Genomic DNA, 20,165 nt, shown 5'->3' with positions numbered 1-20,165 from the left:
CCGACAGAAAATGGAGCCTGTGCCTTTAAGGTAAAATCGGCTGTATCCCAAAAGGCATTCCACTTTTCCACGACAAAGAGTTTGGGGGAGCGCTACCTCTCGGGTTTCTCGGAGGGACTCGGCCGGTGCGGGCAGAGCCCGGCTCGCCGCGGAGCCCTCGGCCGCCCCCGCTGCCCCGAGCCGGCCCCGCGCCGCACGGCGGGAGCGCATCGCGCGCGCCCCGGACTCACCGCTGCTGGGCTGCGGGGACAGCGTGGAGACCGAGGTCTGGCCCATGTCTCGGGTCGCAGGGCCAGCTCCGGCGATCACGCGGCTCTTTCGGTCCTTGGATCATGGGTCCGCTCGCAGACAGAGTTCCAAGCGTTCATTTCCCAGTCGTTGCGGAGGTGCCCGCCGAGTCCCCTCACCTTCTCCCCTTCGCGGGTCTCCCAGTCCGGCCGGCCGTAGCGGGCGCGGCGGATCCTGCCCAGCGGATGCCTGTCATTCCTCTATGCAGATTAGCTGGGGTCAAGGGTCACGGGGGAGGAGAGAGGGGGAGTGGGCGACGGGGGCGGTGGAATGAGGGGGGCGAGGAAGTGGGCAGGGGAGAGGCTCGGGCTGGTCCGGCCGCGCCTGCGGGGGCTGTGAGCCCCGCAACCCCCCCACCCCCCAATAGCAGAGAGTTCGGGCGACTCCCCATTAAACTTAAAAGGTTCACTGGCAAATGATCCTTTAGGGCTGGAAGAAAAGGAATTAAAGTACTTAGTCACGGTACTTAATTTAAGAAAATTTGTTTCTAGAAAGTTAGTTCCTTCCTCTCATTCCTGTTATGTGTGCATTTTTGTCTCATTTTAAAATCTTCCTTTTAACAAATAGAATTTTGCAGTATTAGTGGCCTCAATCAGGTTGAACAGTAAATCTGAATGATGGGTCTATGTGTCAGATCAACAAAGGATACACTTTGCTCTCTACCATCTAAACTCTGCGATGCTCACCTCTCCTATATTCAAAAGAATCACTGTGAGACTATGAAACTGTGTGTTTAAAATGTCCAAAAGGTGAAGACCACAGTAATTTATTTTAGAAGCTAAAAGTCCATAATAGTTGAACTCAATACTACTGTAATTAAATCTTAACCTCTAACTTCTTAAAAATATGAATACAAGTAAATACTCCTGGTATTTAAGATTGATGAGAACTCTAGATGCCATGTCTATCTCCATCTATATAGATCGCTAGGTAGAGATAGATATGGCATTAGGGTGTTGGTTACAGAAATGTGATTCACTTTATGGAAATTCGTTGAACCCTATATTATGATTTGTACATTTTTATGAACCTGTATGGAGAAGGCACTGGCACCCCACTCCAGTACTCTTGCCTGGAAAATCCCATGGACGGAGGAGCCTGGTAGTCTGTAGTCCATGAGGTCGCAAAGAGTCGGACAGGACTGAGCCACTTCACTTTCACTTTTCACTTTCATGTATTGGAGAAGGAAATGGCAACCCACTCCAGTGTTCTTGCTTGGAGAATCCCAGGGACCGGGGAGCGTGGTGGGCTGCCTTCTATGGGGTCTCACAGAGTCAGACACGACTGAAGCGACTTAGACTTAGCAATGAACCTATATATTTCATTAAAAAGTTTTTGAAGTGTATTTTTTTTTTTTTGAGGGGGCTGGGCTACGAGGCTTATGGGATTTTAGCTCCTCTACTACAGATAAAATCTTGGACCCCGGCAGTGAGAGTGCCAAGCCCTAACCACTGGACCAGGAGGGGATTCCAAAAAAAAGCGTATATTTTAATTTTTAACTGATTTTTATTGAAGTATAGTTGATTTACAATGTTGTGTGAGTTTCTGCTGTACAGCAAAGTGAATCAGTTATACATACACACATACTCACTCTTTTCCCATATGGGTCGTTATAGAGTATTGAGTACAGGTCCCTGTGCTATACAGTAGGTCCCCGTTAGGTTATCTCTTTTATACACAGTAGTGTGAATATGTCAATCCCAATCTCCCAATTTATCCCTCCCCTTCCCTTAAAAGTGTATTTTATTAAAAACTATATTTAGGTCACTTGCCACAGCTTTCACATTTTAGGTTATCTCAGGCAGTCGACTGTGAACTATTAAACATCTATATAGTATATAATTATTAGAGAAATGTAAATCAAAACTACAATGAGCTATCACCTCACACAGGTCAAATCAGCTATCATTAAAAAATATACACATAATAAGTGCTAGAGAGGGTATGGAGAAAAGAGAACTGTCCTGCAATGTTGATGGGGGAATGTAAATTGGTATAGTCATTGTGGAGAACAGTATGGAGGTTCCTTAAAAAACTAAAAATAGAGCTACCATATGATCCTGCAATCCACTCCTGGGCATATATCCAGAGAAAACCATAATTTGAAATGATCCATGCACCCTAATATTCACTGCAGCACTATTTACAGTAGCCAAGACACGGAAGTTATCTCAATGTCCATTAAGAGAGAAATGCATAAAGAAGATGTGGCAGACATATACAATAGAATATTGCTCAACCATAATAGACAGCAAAATAATGCCATTTGCAGCAACATGGATGAGTTAAGAGATTGTCATACTGAGTGAAATAAGTCAGAGAAAGACAAATATCACATGATATCGATTATATGTGGAATCAAAAAAAATTATTGCTGGGAGGAAGGCAGAGGGAGTGGGAAAGAGAAAGATAAATTGGAATATTGGGACTGACATATATACACTGCCATATATAAAATAGATAACTAAGAAGAACCTACTGTATAGCACAATTAATATTCTGTAATGACCTATATGGGGAAAGAATCTTAAAAAAAGGGGACATATGGATGTGTATAATTGATTCACTTTGCTGTTCAGCAGAAACTAACACAACTTTGTCAACCAACTATATGCCAATAAAATTTTTTTCAAAATAAATCTGTATAGTATATCTATTTTATAAAATAATAAATTATTAATGCTTTACACATGCAAATTTTTTCCTGAAGTTTGTATTATTAAGATCACATAAAGCCTAGTTTTGTTTTTTGAAAGATGTTTGCTTGTCTGTCTCACCATTTAAATAAATTGCCCTATTTTTTTCATACCCAAATAGCCCACCCTCTATTGTGGGGAAACCTCTTTCCCTAGAATAGTATGATCAATTATCTACTTCCTTTTTCCTAATTCACTCTTAAGAAACCTTGATATTTCTTTTGAATGGCTACAAAGACATTTTCAAATTATTTAAAATGCTGGCATTTATGTATTCACGTGTACACATAAAACAATTACACAGAGTCTTCAGGTCACCGGGGTCTAATGTGGTTCACACATGAACCTGCCAGGGACTCAGATGAGACCAGGCTTGGAGCACTGGGCCTTGAAAAACATCCTCCTAAGAACCTGAGAGAAGTTGGGTGAAAGGGTCACTTCGGGGGTTTGGCTTAACCCCACTGCTCAGATCTCCACTTTGAGCTCCTTTCCCATCTTCACAGAAGGGGACCCATTTTCAGACTGTATCCCCACTAGATACAAACCCAGTCCCTAACATCTCAATGCAGCAAACACATCCAAGAATCACTGGACCAGGTCCTTATAAACACATTTATATCAGAGAAAAAAAGGCACTTTGGGAGCACTACAGTGCACTCTCCTACACAGTCATCACCTAGACAAAGTAAAAAATGGTTAGTTTCTCAAGTGAGTTAACTTGAGTAAAGTTGACACAATAACAAAATTGTTCCCTAGTCCTTCCAGGGGCTTCCTTGGTGGCTCAGAAGGTAAAGAATCTGCCTGCGATGCAGGAGACTCGGGTCTGATTCCTGGGTTGGAAAGATCCCCTGGAGAAGGGAATGCAACCCACTCCAGTATTCTTGCCCGGAGAATCCCATGGACAGAGAAGCCTGGCAGGCTACAGTCCATGGGGTCACAAAGAGTCGCACACGACTGAGCGATTAACACAAACACAGCCTTTACAGAGGCAGGCCCGGTGCCAGGCCAGCTGGACCTTGGTAGAGCTCAAAGCCTGACGCCCCAGGAAGCCTGACATCTTTTCTGAGCAAAAACACCTAGCCTAGAGGTACTGCCTTCTCCCCAAACCCCGAGGGCAGGTGAGGGGGGCTGCAGTGGTAGCCAGGCTGGGAGCAGAGCCTGGAGAGGCGGGTGGGAATGCTTAAGTAGGGTCACCAAAGCCATAGAGACCTCAATCCATCCGAGCTGCCACTGCAGAGCTGGCGGATGAGTGCCATAAAGAAACCCTGATTTTTTTTTTTTTCAATGAATTTGAGGATTAACCAAACTGTGAGTTCTAATTAGGACAATGAAATTAATCCCAACTAAATTTCCTTATAAAGTGGAAAACTGGTGTGCTTTGGGAACACATTCTACCTTGAGGGTTCCGCAGTGAGAGAAAACAATTATAACGGCTCTTCTGTTTCTTCCTTTAAATCGCCTTAAAACAACAACCATAAAAAGGCAGATTGTGTGTTGTCTCACTCTAGGTTGAGAAGAGGAAGCTTCTCACTCCTTTTTCTATCGACAGAGCCTAACTGAGGGGAGGTCACTGATCAGAGGCAATATACAGTAAATTTTGCATATTAGAATATGTTGTTGTTGTTCAGTCACTAAGTACTGTCAGATTCTTTTCGACACCATGGGCTGCAGCACGCCAGGCTCCCCTGTCCTTCACTATCTCAGATTCATGTCCATCGAGTTGGTGATGCTATCTAACCATTTCATCCTCTGCCACCCCCTTCTCCTTCACTTTCAATCTTTCCCAGTATCAGGGTCTTCTCCAATGAGTTGGCTCTATCTGTTTGGTACATTTACATTATATGTAAATATAATGATTTTCTTTGAAATTGACAAAAGCTAAACTTTGAGGTACAATGTTATTTTTGCTATCATTACTCCTCCTTGAGAAACAATAATGTGTTTCCTTTTATTTCTTCTCCAAATTTGTATTTCAGACATCAAAGGGGTACACTATAGCTCTGGTCTTTCAGGATTTGCTAAATCCATCTATATTTACTTTATTCAAAACCTTTCATGATTTGCTAGTTAATATAATCTTAGCCTCATCTGGGATTCTTATAATCCCTCGATTGGGTTACACACTTTCCTCTGAAATTTTTCCAGTTCCATTACATTATCCTTGAAGCATGTCAACCAAAACTGCAGGAAGTGTGCATTAAGATTTCTTTATAAGGGTGGGACAGTTTATTCTGTTTCCAGTGCTTCCGATGAGGCATGGTGTTTTAACATCCTTTTTATCACAACTAACAAATTATATTTGTGAACATAGAAGAAGTCTACAGAAATCCCTAAATTTCATTTATAGGTCAAAATATAAAGGTTAGAATCTATCATCTAACAAGAGTATGTTAAGACAATCTTCCCCCAATTGCCTTTTTCTTGTTTTATTACAGCTCATCTGCTATTATTGAGCCAACTCACGATTTTACTAAGAGCTCTGGGTGTTATTTCCTTGAATTTATAGCTTAACTGTGCAAATGTTTAATGTCATCTGAAAAAAAAAGGGACATTTCTCTGTGTGTTACCTCTTTCCAGAGAATTTATAAAAGTGCTAAAGAAAATTAGTGCCAACATCTAACTCAGAGGAAACTATCTGTTCATAAATCTTCAGCATTTATCCCATTGGTCCTGCTCTTCAGTCTATATTTCTAAACCAATTTTTTATCCAGTGATATCCTGGTAAATGCTCAACAATTGGTTTGCTGTTTTTCTATGATATAAATATTCCTATAATGACCAATTCAATGAGTGGGCAACTGGCTTACAAGACTATATCACCTTGTTTGCCAAATTTCTGGAAATGTAACAACTGGCCTATATGAGCTGTCTTCAGCATAGCACTATTTCATCTTTCATAGTATGCGGTCATCAAATTATATCATGACTGACTGTGTGGAACAGTGTATGTTAAACCTTCCTGAAAATATAGACTGACAGCATCTACTGATTTTTTCCACAATACAGTCTAAATATTTTTCAACCCCTGAAAGATCTTCTGTGATTTTTTTTTTCTTTACTTTCAGAAAGAAATTAAATTGGGTAGATTAGAGAGAATTTTCTCCCTGAAACTTGTTTGCCTTTTGACAGAGGTTGCTCTTCTTGAGGTTTTCAAGCATTCTCCCCTATAAGACAGATTCCACTGGCTTGTCCAAGGTAGGGGTTATTAAGTTCATCCACCTGGGGTACCCAAGTGACACTTGCACTTTTCATGGGTGGAAGTCACTCATTACATTAGGTAAAAGTTAAAAGCAGACATAAACTTAAACTTTAGCAATCTGTGGAAAAGTCCTTTCCTACTAGGTCAAAGTCCAAATTGTAGACATACAATTTGGTGGCCAGAGAGACAGTTTACAATAAGTACAGTCATTATTACCAAATACTGTAACTTAGGTCACTGACAGGCTTTTCTAGTGGCCACATCTAGCTTGGAGCAGGAGAAAGAGTGAGATCTGCCCTCAAAGCACACGTGCCATGAGAACTCATCGTAGGTGTCTTCTCTCCCAGATGATGTCTGCTAGGACCCCATTTTGAGGTGCCAGCAGGTGGGCAGGGGTGCAGGGCTGGGGAAAGGGTTAGGCAGAGCTCAGAAGATGAGACAGTTGATCAGAGCAGTGGTGCTTCAGGAAGAATAGTGGTTGGTGGTGGCCATGTACAAGTAGGTGAAGCTCTCCTAACTGGTTACACTTATTTCTGGACTTGGAGAAGGAAATGGCAACCCACTCCAGTGCTCTTGCCTGGAGAATCCCATGGACAGAGGAGCCTGGCGGGCCACAGTCCACAGGGGTGGCAAAGAGTCGGACACAACTGAGCACATCACAACATTCCTGAACTTGGCCATGAAGATCTAGTGAATGACCGACATTTGCCTGAGTAATGGGAATTACAGACACAGAAAACCTTCTCCTAGTGGGAAGGAAATGAAATGTAGTAATGAAAACTTAGGAAGGTGGTGCGGTGCTAAAGAATCCTCCTGCCAATGCCGGAGATGTCAGAGACCCGGGTTGGATCCCTGGGTTGGGAAGATCCCCTGGAGGAGGAAATGGCAATCCACTCCAGTATTTTTGCCTGGAGAATCCCATGGACAGAGGAGCCTGGAGGGCCATAGTCCATGAGGTCACAGTGAGTTGAACATGACTGAGCATGTAATGTAGTTTGTTTTCTAGATACAATGGTCAGAAGAAACAACAGACGTTCACAGATCATCTGAAAGGATCAGTGTAGTCATTTACTTTCTTCCTACCTACCATTATCAGATTTATTAAAGAATGGAAAACTGTCTTTTCTCCCTTTCTCTGATGGAGGTGCCAAAGGGCAATTTTTAAAGTCAGACAGCTATTTTTAACACAAGAGGTTCTAATAATCCTGTAAAAAAAGTATATAACTCAGAAACTAAACACTGGTGTGCAAAAGTTTTTAAGCATTAAGGTAGGTTTTTACTAGAATATCTTCCAGTTTTAAAAAACTTTGTGTTACTCCAAAACTTGGCTACATTTTGTGAAAGTCAGCTTACTTAGAAACACATAACTGCTAAGAAGCAAATAGAATGTTATAATTTCAGTTGAAATTCTGTGTATGCAACCTGTGTTTACTTTTTTAAAAATGTTACTCTATAGCAATTGTCACCAAATGCTTCCTATAACTTTTGTTTGGACAATTCTGAGAGATTTTAGTTTTAACAGGGTAATAATATACACAGACAAAGGAGAACTCTGGCTAAGAAAAGAATGACAACTTTAGACATTCTAGTTATATTCAGCATCAATAGGAGAGAAAACCACATTCCAGAAGTATTAGACAGAACAGGAAACAAACCTGTAAGACAGGCTTTTCTTTCCTATTGTTCTCATATTTTTATATGATTTATTTCCTGAGTTTTTCTTCTACTGCTTGTTCAGGCTAAAAGGATTAACAAAATACCTACTCTGTTTTGCCCTGAGTGAGTCTCTGCAGAGGGCGTGGTGTGTCACATGTGTGCTTACTTAGTGATTGAGCTGGATGGCTGGAAGATTTACTCTGGAAAATAAATACCTCGAGGGGTGGTGCTGGAATTTCCTTTTCCAGAAACTTTCCCTCACCCCCGGAGAAAGAGCGTAGTTTGCTGCCCTGCGTTTTATAAGAAAAACAAAATACTTATCCACAGCATTTAAAACTCTGACAACTGTATAAAATTAATAATCTTTAAGTTACTAACCAAAATCTATAGAGAACATTCCCTCAAGACATCTTTAATAATTACTGCCCAATTTAAAGAAAGTAATTGTTTAAAATAAGTTCCAAATCATTGTTTTATTAACTATCATATCCATCCTTAGAACCTAACAAAGTGTGTGGCACATAGAGGGCACTCAATACACGCATGATAAATCAAAGAATAAGCATTTATGTGATTTCTTCAATTATAGCAGCTTGAAGCATGGATGAAAAAAACACAGCTAGGAATAAGTGTATGATTTTGGTAATATTATATGGACTGCATAGCGAGACAATATCAATTTCTGTCACTGACTGGTAAATTTCCTTCTATATGCTATTCTACTCATAATCATCTAGTCCTTTAGCTAGAATTATCTCAGGATCTCCCATGGGTCTCACACCTCTAGGGCATAGAACACGAGGATAAGTGAGGGACAGACCATACCCTAGAGTTCAAGGTAGACCATACCTGTTCAAGATCAGACCGTACCTGGAGTTATATATATATATATATATATATATATATATATGTATGGTAGAGGGTGGGTGTTGGGTCTTACAAGTAAATGACTATAACAGTGAGTACTGTGATAGAGGTGTGTTCCACCAACACTGCATGGCTACAGGGAAGGCTCTGAACTTTATGAACTGCTAAATCCACATCTTCCCAATACAGAGTCAGCAACTTATTCTGAAGATGAGCTAAAGATTGTCAAGTGCTTCCTAATTAAATTCTGATTGTATGCAGTTAATATTAATTGTATTTTTTATTGCTTATAGCTTTTGAGGAATAATTTACATATTCTAAATTCTACCCATTTTAAGTAAACAATGTGTTTTAGTTAATATATAGTGCAATCAGAGAAGGCAATGGCACCCCACTCCAGTATTCTTGCCTGGAAAATCCCATGGATGGAGGAGTCTGGAAAGCTGCAGTCCATGGGGTCGCTGAGGGTCAGACATGACTGAGTGACTTCACTTTCACTTTTCACTTTCCTGCATTGGAGAAGGAAATGGCAACCCACTCCAGTGTTCTTGCCTGGAGAATCCCAGGGACGGGGGAGCCTGGTGGGCTGCCGTCTATGGGGTCGCACAGAGTCGGACACGACTGAAGTGACTTAGCAGCAGCAGCAGCAGCACAGTGCAATCACTACCATAGTCAGATTTTAGAAAATTTTGAGAACCCTAAAGAGTTCCATCACCTCTTGGAGTTAATCCCAGTCCCACCCGCTGGCATCAGGCAACTACTGACAGGCTTTTCATCTTCATAGTTTAGACTCTTGAAAATTTCATATAAATGGAATAACAGCATATGACATTTTCTATATCTGTTTTTTTTTCACATAATGTTTTGATATTCTTCCATGTTGTAGTCTGTATCAGTATTTTGTTCTGAGTCAAGCTCCACTGTATGGCTCTATCAAAGCTTTGATTATCTATTTACCAGTTAATGAGCATTTGGGTTGTAACTATATTTCACTATATTTCTATTCTGTAAAAATACAGAAGATAAATATAAATATATATATATCATATCATATGTATATACATATATCAGTTGGGCTTCCCAGTTGGTGCTAGTGGTAAAGAACCCATCTGCCCATGCAGGAGACACAAGAGACTTGGGTTCAATCCCTGGGTCAGGAGGATCCCCTGGAGGAGAGCATGGTAACCCACTCCAGTAATTTTGCCTGGAGAATTCCAGGGACAAAGGATCCTCACGGGCTACAGTCCATAGGGTAACAAAGAGTTGGATATGACTGAAGCAACTTAGCATGCATGCACACATATTTCAGTCATCTAACAAATATTTATTATGCATCTTCTTTGTACCAAGTTCTGTTCTAGGTATTTGAGATATAGAATTGAAACAAAAAGTTTAAATGTATGCACTCAGAGAACTTATATTTTTATGAAAGGACAGAAAATAAGCAATGAACATAATCCACAAAATTTATAGCAATTTAGAAAATGAAAAGTGCTATGAAATAAACAGGGAAGGGTAAGAGAGATGGATTAGTATGTCATAGTTAAAGTAGTCCTCACTGAAAAGGCAATCATTGAACACAGACTCAAAAGACATGATGGAGTTAGCCATGTGGTTATCTGGAAAAAGCACATCCTAAGCAAAAAGACCACTTCATATAAAGATGAGAGCATGCTGTGAGAAACACTAAGGGGCCAATGTGACTGGAGGACAGTAAGTTAAGGGGAGATGGGAAGGGGGTTATAAGCCATGTAAGACCTTGTAACTGACCATAAAGACTTTGGTTTTTACTATAAGTGAGATGGGGAAGCAATGACAATTTTGAGCAAAGGAATGGCATAATCTGTCTTTTATTTTAAAATCACTGTTGCTTCTGAGCAGAGGATAGAAGAGACGAGGTGGGAAGCAGAGAGACAAGGAGAAACTACAAGAATACACAAGGCAAGATATGACAGGGGCTTAGACCAGGTTGGCAGCAGTGGGAAAAGTGAAATGTACCTGGATTCTGGATACATTTTTAAGGTAGAGCCAAATTTCTTCATAGATTGAATGTGGAGTATGGGAGAAGAGAGATGAAGCAAGGATGACTTCAAAATTTCGTCTGAGCACTTGGAAGGACTGAGTTGTCCTTAATTAAGTCTGAGACAACAGTGAGTGAAGTGGGTTTGGCATAAAAAATTAGAAGCTCAAATTTGAAATGTTCAATTAGACATCTAAGTACAGAATGAAAATAATTTTTTCCAAGGGGAAAAATCAACCTATACTTGGATATATCGTAGGACATTGAGTATTAAGAATAAAGAGAAAGTACTGGGTAGAGAAGTCAGATGCCACTCCAAGAAATCACAATAAAACCAAGATGACAATAGAATCATATATTCTTGGTGTTATAGGGACATACCTTAGAATTCCATACCCAGATAAATAATTATTCATCAAATCAAAAACTCACTCACTGAAAGTGGTTAATCACTAAAGGTACATCTATAGAAAATTTCTCAGCAAGAAAGAAAAAGAGTTCAGCTTAAGAGTGGGATACAGAGCTTCCCTTGTAGCTCAGCTGGTAGAGAATCTATCCACAATGCAGGAGACTCCGGTTTGATCCCTGGGTCAGGAAGGTCCCCTGGAGAAGGGATAGGATACCCACTCCAGTATTCTTGGGCTTCCCTGGTGGCTCAGCTGGTAAAGAATCCACCTGCAATGCAGGAGACCTGGGTTCGATCTTGGTGTTGGGAAGATACCCTGGAGAAGGAAATGTCAACCCACTCCACTATTCTGGTCTGGAGAATTCCATGGACTGTATAGTCCATGGGTTCTCAAAAGAGGTGGACAAGAAACAACACTGTGGTGGATTCATTTTGATATTTGGCAAAACTAATACAATTATGTAAAGTTTAAAAATAAAATAAAATTAAAAATAAATAAATAAATAAAATAATCCCCTTAGAATCCAAAAAAATAAAAAATTAAAAAATTAAAAAATTAAAAACAATAAAATAAAGAAACAACACTGAGCATAGAAACTGATAAAATTATGGTGAATTTAATAAACTATTGGTTGTGCAAAATGGAGAGGTAGTCAGTGAATTTTAACATATGTTGAGGTCCTAATTTTGATGTTAGGAGGATAGACAAACTAAATACTTCTTGAGTTTGTCAGAAAAATGTGCTATTTCAAATAATAATAAAAATATAATAGTAAGTTTCCAAATCAGTAAATAAAAGGAAGGGGAATAAAAAATGTTTCACTAATCCAATAATGAAAAAAGAAAATGAGGGAAAATTTGAAAAAGAGCTGGCTAAAAGAGATAACACAAATTAAGATGTCAAATTAAGTCCAAAACAGTAATTGCAAAAAATGTGAAAGGAATATTCATATCTAATGACAGTAAAAAATTGGAGGGAGCAGAAATATAATACATGCCTCTGTCTGCCCATTTTACAAGATACATCCCAAACAGCAAAAGCTGAAAATAAAAGCATGAAAAATACATCCTTAAGCAAATACTTACTAAGGGAAATTTGCTATTTCAATATTAATAATAGATGAATTAAAGCTGAAGTAAAAACAATAAAAAATAATAAATGGGATTCCCATTTATTTATGTATTATCCCATTTATTATTTATTTATTATAAATTATCCCATTTATTTATTTATTCCCAGTGGTAAAGAATCCATCTGCCAATGCAGGAGACACAGGAGATGCAAGTTCGATCCCTGAATCGGGAAGATCCCCTGGAGGATGAAATGGCAACCCACTCCAGTATTCTTACTTGGAAAATTCCACAAGCAGAGGAGACTGCCTGTGGGGTACAGTCCATGGGGTTGCAAAGAGCTGGACATGACTGAGCATGCACATATGCGTGCAAAAACAATAAATTGCATAAAGGTACTGATTATATAACAATAAAAAGTAACTTAACAAGAAACAGATGTGCAAATTATCAGCTAGTATGCCCCTAGCATCAGAATCTTAAAATACAAAAAACAAAAACAGAATTAGTTAAGATTATTACCTAATACTTACATTAACAAGTTAAGATGAGTAAGAATTAGTTAAGATTATAATTAGTGGAGAGTGAAAAAGCTGGCTTAAAACTCAGCATTCAAAAAATTAAGATCATGGCATCCAGTCCCATCTCTTCATGGCAAATAGATGGGGAAAAAGTGGAAACAGTGGCAGATTTTATTTTCTTGGGCTTCAAAATCACTGCAGATGGTGATGGCAGCCATGAAAATAAAAGACACTTACTCTTTGGCAGAAAAGCTATGATAAACCAAGACAGTGTATTAAAAAGCAGAGACATCATTTTGCCAACAAAGGTCTGTATAGTCAAAGCAATGGTTTTTCCAGTAGTCATGTATGGATGTGAGAGTTGGACCACAAAGAAAGCTGAGCACCAAAGAATTGATGCTTTTGAACTGTGGTGCTGGAGAAGACACTTGGACAGAAAGGAAATCAAAGCAGTGAATCCTAAAGGAAATCAACCTTGAATATTCACTGGAAGGACTGATGCTGAAGCTGAAGCTCCATACTTTAGCTACCTGATGCAAAGAGCCGACTCGGAAAAGATCCTGATGCTAGGAAAGATTGAGGGCAGCAGGAGAAAGGGACAGCAGATGATGGGATGGTTGGATGGCATCACTGACTTAGTGGACACCAGTTTGAGCAAACTTAGGGAGACAGTGAAGTGCTGCAGTCCATGGATTGCAAAGAATCAGACACGACTTAGCGACTGAACAACAACAGAATTAGAAGTATAAACAGACAAATCCACAATAATATGGTGAGATTTTAACATAAAGTAATATGATAAAAAGGGTTTTCCCAGGATTCTCAGTGGTCAAGAAACAACCCTCCCATACTTTTTTGAAAACAAATAAACAAAAAGGCACTCCTAAGTAACACAAGGAAATCAAATTGTAACATAATGTGTGAAGAACAAGAAATGAAAGCATTACAGATTATGAGAGATGGTGGTAATGTGGTAATCAGAGGTATATTTAAAGTCTTAAATGCATTTTTAAAAACAGAAGTTTATTCAGAGAGAAGTAATACATAAGTAAATAGGTAAGTATTAAACTGATTAAGCTAAAAAAGGAAAGAAAAAAGAAAAAGAACAAAGAAAGGAAAATATTTTTTAAAAAAAGGTTGCAAATGAAAGAACTAAAATTCAAGAAATTTGCTTTGATATATACAGAATCTTCTACAGTCCATGGGGTTGCAAAGAGTTGGACACGACTGAGCAACTGAACCGAACTGACTGATACAGAACCTTCATTCACCCATGTAAATAAGGTTAATTCTCTTAATAAGAGAATGTTCTGTATTTTTCAATGAATAAAAGTAAGTGAAATGCAGGTAAAGAAAATTCAAGATGAAAAACAACTATCTGAGTAATTCCAAGAACAGAAACATCACTAGTAGAAAGGTGAATTTAAAACTTACTATTCTGCATCCTGGGGAAAACACAGATGCATATTTAGTATTTTTTAACCACTTCTTCCATTATTAAATAACACAGCATTCTATAACTAAAAACAGATGAAGAACTCCAATCTCCTGCTTATTTTTGTTTTCTTTAGAGTAAATATCTCTCTGTAGTATTTGTTATTTGTAGTACAGTGGTATCTTTAAAACTCCAAATGACATCTTAAGGGAATTACAAATAAGTAGTTTCTTATATTTAACAAGCTTAACTTCAACTGTTCTTTACTTTTATGCTTCTGGTATTTTAAAACAGAATAAGAAAAAGCTATAAGATTGGTTTCTGAAAACATATTTAGTTTTATTAGAACTTAAATCTAAACCTAAGATGCTTCCAGGTAAAACAGCCCTCTATGGAAAGTTGTAAATATTGAAGCATTAGAATATAAAATGGATTTCAGTAACTGCAAATTACTTCTCAACTAAGGAAAGCTGACACATTCTTCAAACAGGTGATAAAGATGGAAGCCAAGAAGGGGGATGAGGCAACTTGCAGGTGTTTAGATTTAATCTTTCATCAAAACAAGATTTATTCAGGGAGAAATCATATAATCACACAATTAAGAAGTAGATATACAAAATGGGCTTGGAATATTGCCATATAAAATCTATATACCACTCTCCAAAGCAATGAGGCTCTGACACTGAAGGGTTTTCATTCCCCAACTTCCTTAAGCAGAGGGCTTTCAATTATGAGAATGCACAAGGGAAGTCTTTACCAGAGAGAAAGAGGCCCAATATACAATACAAAGGAATATTTACCTGAACGATTTATTGTTATACTTTAAAAGAATATTGTTATTCTCTGTCTCTCTTTATTTATTTAGCAGGAGAAAGTGCTGTGGGTTTTGCTTTGCTATAAATATTCCAAAACCCACATAAAGCTCCAAAGATTTCACCATCTCTACAGATTTTTATGTCTTCTTTATAGGTGTATATACCATACTGTTTTGTGAGCCAATTATACATCTAGTGATTTGTTTCTGTGAACCAATGCTGACTACAATACTCAGTTACATTTATCAATAAAATACTCAACACTAACATACATTTCTCACTTGAGTCTGTGATTTTAGGATGATAAGTTTTGCTTTGTTTCTGAGATAAATATTACCCTATTGCATCTAGGGTAATAAAATTTTCATTTTATGCAAGAACATGTGAGTATTTAGTTGTAGTCCATTATTTGTGTCAATGTAGAAATATCTAGTACCTTATTCTGCAAATAATTAGTACCATGTGAAGAATGAGACTTTCATTATAGCCTGGCAAAAGTGCACTTACTAAATATTCATGGCTTATTTTCTTCCCATCTTCTGTCTAGGTTTATGTCAAGGCTTGGTTCTCAGAGGGTAAAGAATCTGCCTGCAATGCAGGAGACCAGGTTCAATCCCTGGGTCAGGAAGATCCCCTGGAGAAGGGAATGGCTACCCATTCCAGTATTCTTGCCTGGAAAATCCCATGGACAGAGGAGCTTGGCGGGCTATAGTTCATGGGGTTGCAAAGAGATGAACATGACTCAGTGACTGATACTTTTTGGTTCTCAAACCTCTGTTCATCTCCCTCTTTTATTACTAACTGGAGGACTCATCGTTCCTTCAGTTTTCTATGTCTACTTTGGTTGGTTAATTCTCAATATCTTGCCTCCAATTCTCCTATATTTTATGATCTAAGAGATACATTGGCTTAGCTGTCAAATCCTCTGGGACCTAAATCTGTGTATTTCCATAGCAACCTGCCCTCATGGTATTTACTTCAAGGCTGTCTCCTCATCTGTCTCTTGCCCTGAACTGAATGTCACCTGGAGGCCATGTCTGGTTTACCATTATAACATCAGCACAGGGCCAGAACATGGGTAAGTGCTCAGGAAGTATGTACTTTATATGCAAATGAATGAATGAATGAATCTGATCTGCATCAATGCACCATTTAGATCTATGGCTGCCAGGAGAAACACAAAAAGAAAACTGGGGACTCATAACAGTGGGCTTCCTGTCAGGTCCAGCAATAAGCAATAGTGTCAGTAGAATACCATTTACAGAGGATCACTTAGGGTTTCTGGTTCAGCGATTCAGAAAACACAGAATCAGAATATTGTCATAATTACATTAAAATGCATCTACTAAATACATACATTATGTTTTCAAGAGCCCTACTTAAAGCTTTGTTCAGTTTCTCATCTGAGATTACAGGCCTATGTCTTATTAAAAATTCAGTATTTGGTTGAGATATAGCAGTGCTAAAACCAAACAGGAATGTTCATTAACTTACAGATCATTGTATACAGATGAACAAACTGGATGGAGATGTCTAGCTTACTCTGCTTTTGCAGAGAAAAAACGTTTGACTGAAGTAACACAAGAAGTGTTTCTTAATATTGAGGATGCAGTAGAAAGGCTAAGGTGGCCCGCTGATAGTCACACTGTCATGGAAGTCCCTTCTCTTGAGGGCAGATGGATCTGTGACTTTCTTTCAACCAATCGACTCTGGGGATGATGTATGTGAGTGTGAGTGTGAGTGTGAGTGTGAGTGTGAGTGTGTGTGTGTGTGTGTGTGTGTGTGTGTGTATTGCATGTGTGATTATGTTGTGTAAGATTGAAACACCTGTCTTGCTGGAAGATACTCATGCTCTTCCTGGCTTTGAAGAAGCACCTGTGAATCACCACCTGGAGGGGGCCATGAGGCAAGGAGCAGAGGGCAACCTCCGGCTGATGGCCAGCAAGAAATTGAGGCCCCCCGCTCTGGCATTCTGCAGGGAATGGAATGCTGCCAGCAGCCACGTGAGCCTGGGAATATAGCCTTCCCCAGTGAAGCCTTAGTGAGATCACAGCTCCCGGCTGAGACCCTGATTGCACCTTTGTGACATGCCGAGACTCTAAGCAAAGGACTCCACGAAGCTGTGCCCTAACTGCTGACACATAGCAACAGAGATACAACATATGTTGTTTTAAGCTGCTCCGTTTGTGGTAGCATTGTTCTCCAGCAATACGTAACAAACACAGGTGGGAACATGGCTTACTTAAAAAGAAGATCTACTCAGTCCAAATGGAGGACTGGAAGAAGTAGGGTAGATGAAGTTTCATCAGCTTTGAGGGAGAAATGTAGCCTGGAATAGGAAGGAGAGGCAGCAGAGGAAGAGAGCCAAGTGGTTAAGCTTACACTCTCCCCTCTGATGACTTCAGAGAGGGCCAGAGCCAGAAAAGTAAGACTACAGACAATAGCTGGGGAGACATGTAGCTTGTATAGCAAAATATGTAGCATTTATGAACCGAGATCATATTTCATTCAAAAATATTATACTGGCATAGCCAAACTGCCCACCCCTCCCAAGCATCTCTCAATTGCAGAAGCAATTCTTTGAGGTCACTTAAATCAGTCAGAGCCCAAAGGATGAGTTCAGGTTCCAAAGAGTGTGAGCTGTGATCCATTCTCAACTCTCAAACAATTATCTGGACCCATATCTGCAACTCTGAGACACTCAGTTGTCAATGCCTATTGTGTCACGTAATGTAGAGTAGTTTAATAACAGAGTGCACTGTAGGTAGTGTGCATCCTAACACTCTATCTTTCTCATTACTATCCCAAATAGAAGACATGGACTGAAAGCCCAAGTAGAGTAAAACTGCTCATATTTCCTATCTATCGATCTGTTTCCTACTACTGGAATGTAAGCTCCACAAGGAAAAGATTTTTTTTAAACACCTTATCTCTTTGCAAGTTGGTGGCAATCAATCAATATTTGTTGAATGAAGCAGGTCCATCTTTCCCTATCCTTTTTTCCTTGGTAAAAATGGGGGTAATAATAATAGATAATAATAATAACACACTTGACTTCCGAATCAAGTGTAAGGATTAAGTGGTGTAACACATGTGAAGAGATTAGAACATGGCCTTGTCTTGCATATAGTATCTGATCAGTAAAACTTAGCTATTAAGTCATAATATCTAAATATACTTTGTTGAAGGAAGCTGTTAGGAAAAAGAATCTGAATACTATAATTCATTTTCTAGTATAGGAGAACCTTACCAAGAACTTTCTTCATGGTCCAGCAGTAAAACTCTGCACTCCCAGTGCAGGGGACCCAGATCCAATCCCAGGTCAGGGAACTAGATCCCACTTGCCACAGCTGAAAGCTGGCATGCTGCAGCAAAGATCCCACATGACCCAACAAAGAGCCAGGGTGGCCAAATAAATGATAAACAAAAAGAAGTAAACATGGGCTTCCCTGATGGCTCAGTGGCTAAGAATCTGCCTTGCAATGCAGCAGACATGAGTTCGATCCCTTGTCCGGGAAGTACCCACATGCCACAGGGCAACTAAGCATGTGCGCCACAACTACAGAGCCTGCACTCCGGAGTTCCTGATCCACAGCTACGAAGCCTGCACGCCTTAGAGCCTGTGCTCCGGAAAAGAAGCCAGCGCAACGAGAAGCCTGAACATCACAACTGGAGAATAGCCCCTGCTCTCCGCAACTAGAGAGAAAGCCCACACAGCAACGAAGACCCAACACGGTCAAAAATAAATAAAATTTAAATAAATGAATATTTTTTTAAATAGAAAGAAGTAAACATCAAGAAAAATAAATCAGTTGCATCCCCTGGGAAAAAACAGAGCAAAACCTTACCTCTAAGGAGGTTCAACTACAGGTTAAGCTTCAAGTGCACATTTAGCTTAATCTGAACCGCAAAAATTTAAACTAATTTTGAAATAAATTTGGATATGGCAGTACATCACCAAGACAACAAAGGGCTTGAAGTCAACAAGTTAAATGTGATTTTTGCTGTACAAACATATATGAAATTGTGCTTGCTGTATATCATAAATTCAGAATCTGTCTAGTCTAGACTAATTCAAGCAGAAATCCCTTCTGGTATTTCCATCTAAGTGATCAGGATACTTTTCGAGTTTTTTCTGTATGTATTTAAAAAGATCGACCATACCAAGTGCTGGCAAGAATATATAACAACTGGGATTTTCATACATTGGTGGTAGGAGTATAAAATGACAATTTGGAATTTGGAAACCTGGCCTTGCATTTTCTATAATGTTAAACATGCACCTATCCTATCAGACAGAAGTTCTACTTCTAGGCATTTATCCAACACAAATGAAAACATATATCCGTAAAAAGACTGTTGAGAATGCCCATAGCAGCTTTCTTCATAATAACCCCCAAGTTGGAACAGATCAACTGTCCATCACCAGAAGCAGGAGTGAATGAATATAATTTGGTGTGTCCATTTTGGTGGAATACTACTCAGTCATAAAGCACTGTGCTGCCCACTCCCCTCAGAATTGAAGGACTTACTTCTCCATCTGCTAGGGCTGTTGCTGAAAGACAGCCCTCAGCAGTCAGCCCCCCTGGGGAAGGGGCATATTTTCTTGGCTGAAACAAATAGCCTTACCCAAAGTACCAATCTCTTCCTGGAGAAGCAGCCCCTGCCAAGGCCAGATTAACATGGGAGTGGGGGCAACTTGAAATTACTCTGACAGGCCATACAGCTCCAGAGCTCCCACTGGCAGGCGAGAATTCTCCCCGTGGCAGCTGACACCGAGAGCTCCCCAGGGGACCCAGCCAGAGCTGGTGGCAGTGCTGTCAGAAGTTTCACTCCCCTCTCTGCTCAATCCTGTTTCTTTCCCTCCCTTCCAAAGCCTTAGATCCCAAGAGGCCTCCTTAATAAATGCCCTGCATGCTAATCATTGTCTCTTTCCAGGGAATCCAACCTGTGAGAAACTACTGATAAACCCAGCTCAATAGATGACCCTCAAAACCAATTTACTGAGTGAAAGAAGACAGACACAAAAGGGTATATGTTGTATGAGTCCACTGATAGAGTTCTAGGACTGGAAAAACTGATAGAGGGAGAAAGAAATTAGAACCGTTTTTGTCTTTGGGTAGGGACTGACGGGGAGGGGCCATGAGGGATCTTTTGTGGGGTTGGGAATATTCTGTATCTTAATAGGGGT

The 20,165-nt window shown here is 39.6% G+C and overlaps 1 protein-coding gene across 8 annotated transcripts in view; it reads right to left on the bottom strand.

Moving 5' to 3' along the window:
• PHACTR2 (phosphatase and actin regulator 2) overlaps window positions 1-20,165 on the bottom strand; it is a 297,881-nt gene that overhangs the window by 144,294 nt on the left and 133,422 nt on the right. The window contains exon 1 of one of the 8 annotated variants that reach the window (XM_005211019.5): window positions 231-464. The exons of the other annotated variants lie outside the window; for them this stretch is intronic. Coding sequence (XP_005211076.1) covers window positions 231-276 — 46 coding nt within the window. The 5' untranslated portion in view covers window positions 277-464. Of the gene's footprint in view, window positions 1-230; window positions 465-20,165 lie in introns of those variants that run through there. 8 annotated transcript variants of the gene reach the window in all.

The sequence above is a fragment of the Bos taurus genome, chromosome 9, assembly GCF_002263795.3.
Source record: "Bos taurus isolate L1 Dominette 01449 registration number 42190680 breed Hereford chromosome 9, ARS-UCD2.0, whole genome shotgun sequence".
Classification (NCBI taxonomy): domain Eukaryota; kingdom Metazoa; phylum Chordata; class Mammalia; order Artiodactyla; family Bovidae; genus Bos; species Bos taurus.
The sequence above is the reverse complement of the archived record's forward strand: the minus strand, read 5'-3'. Positions and strand labels throughout refer to the sequence as shown.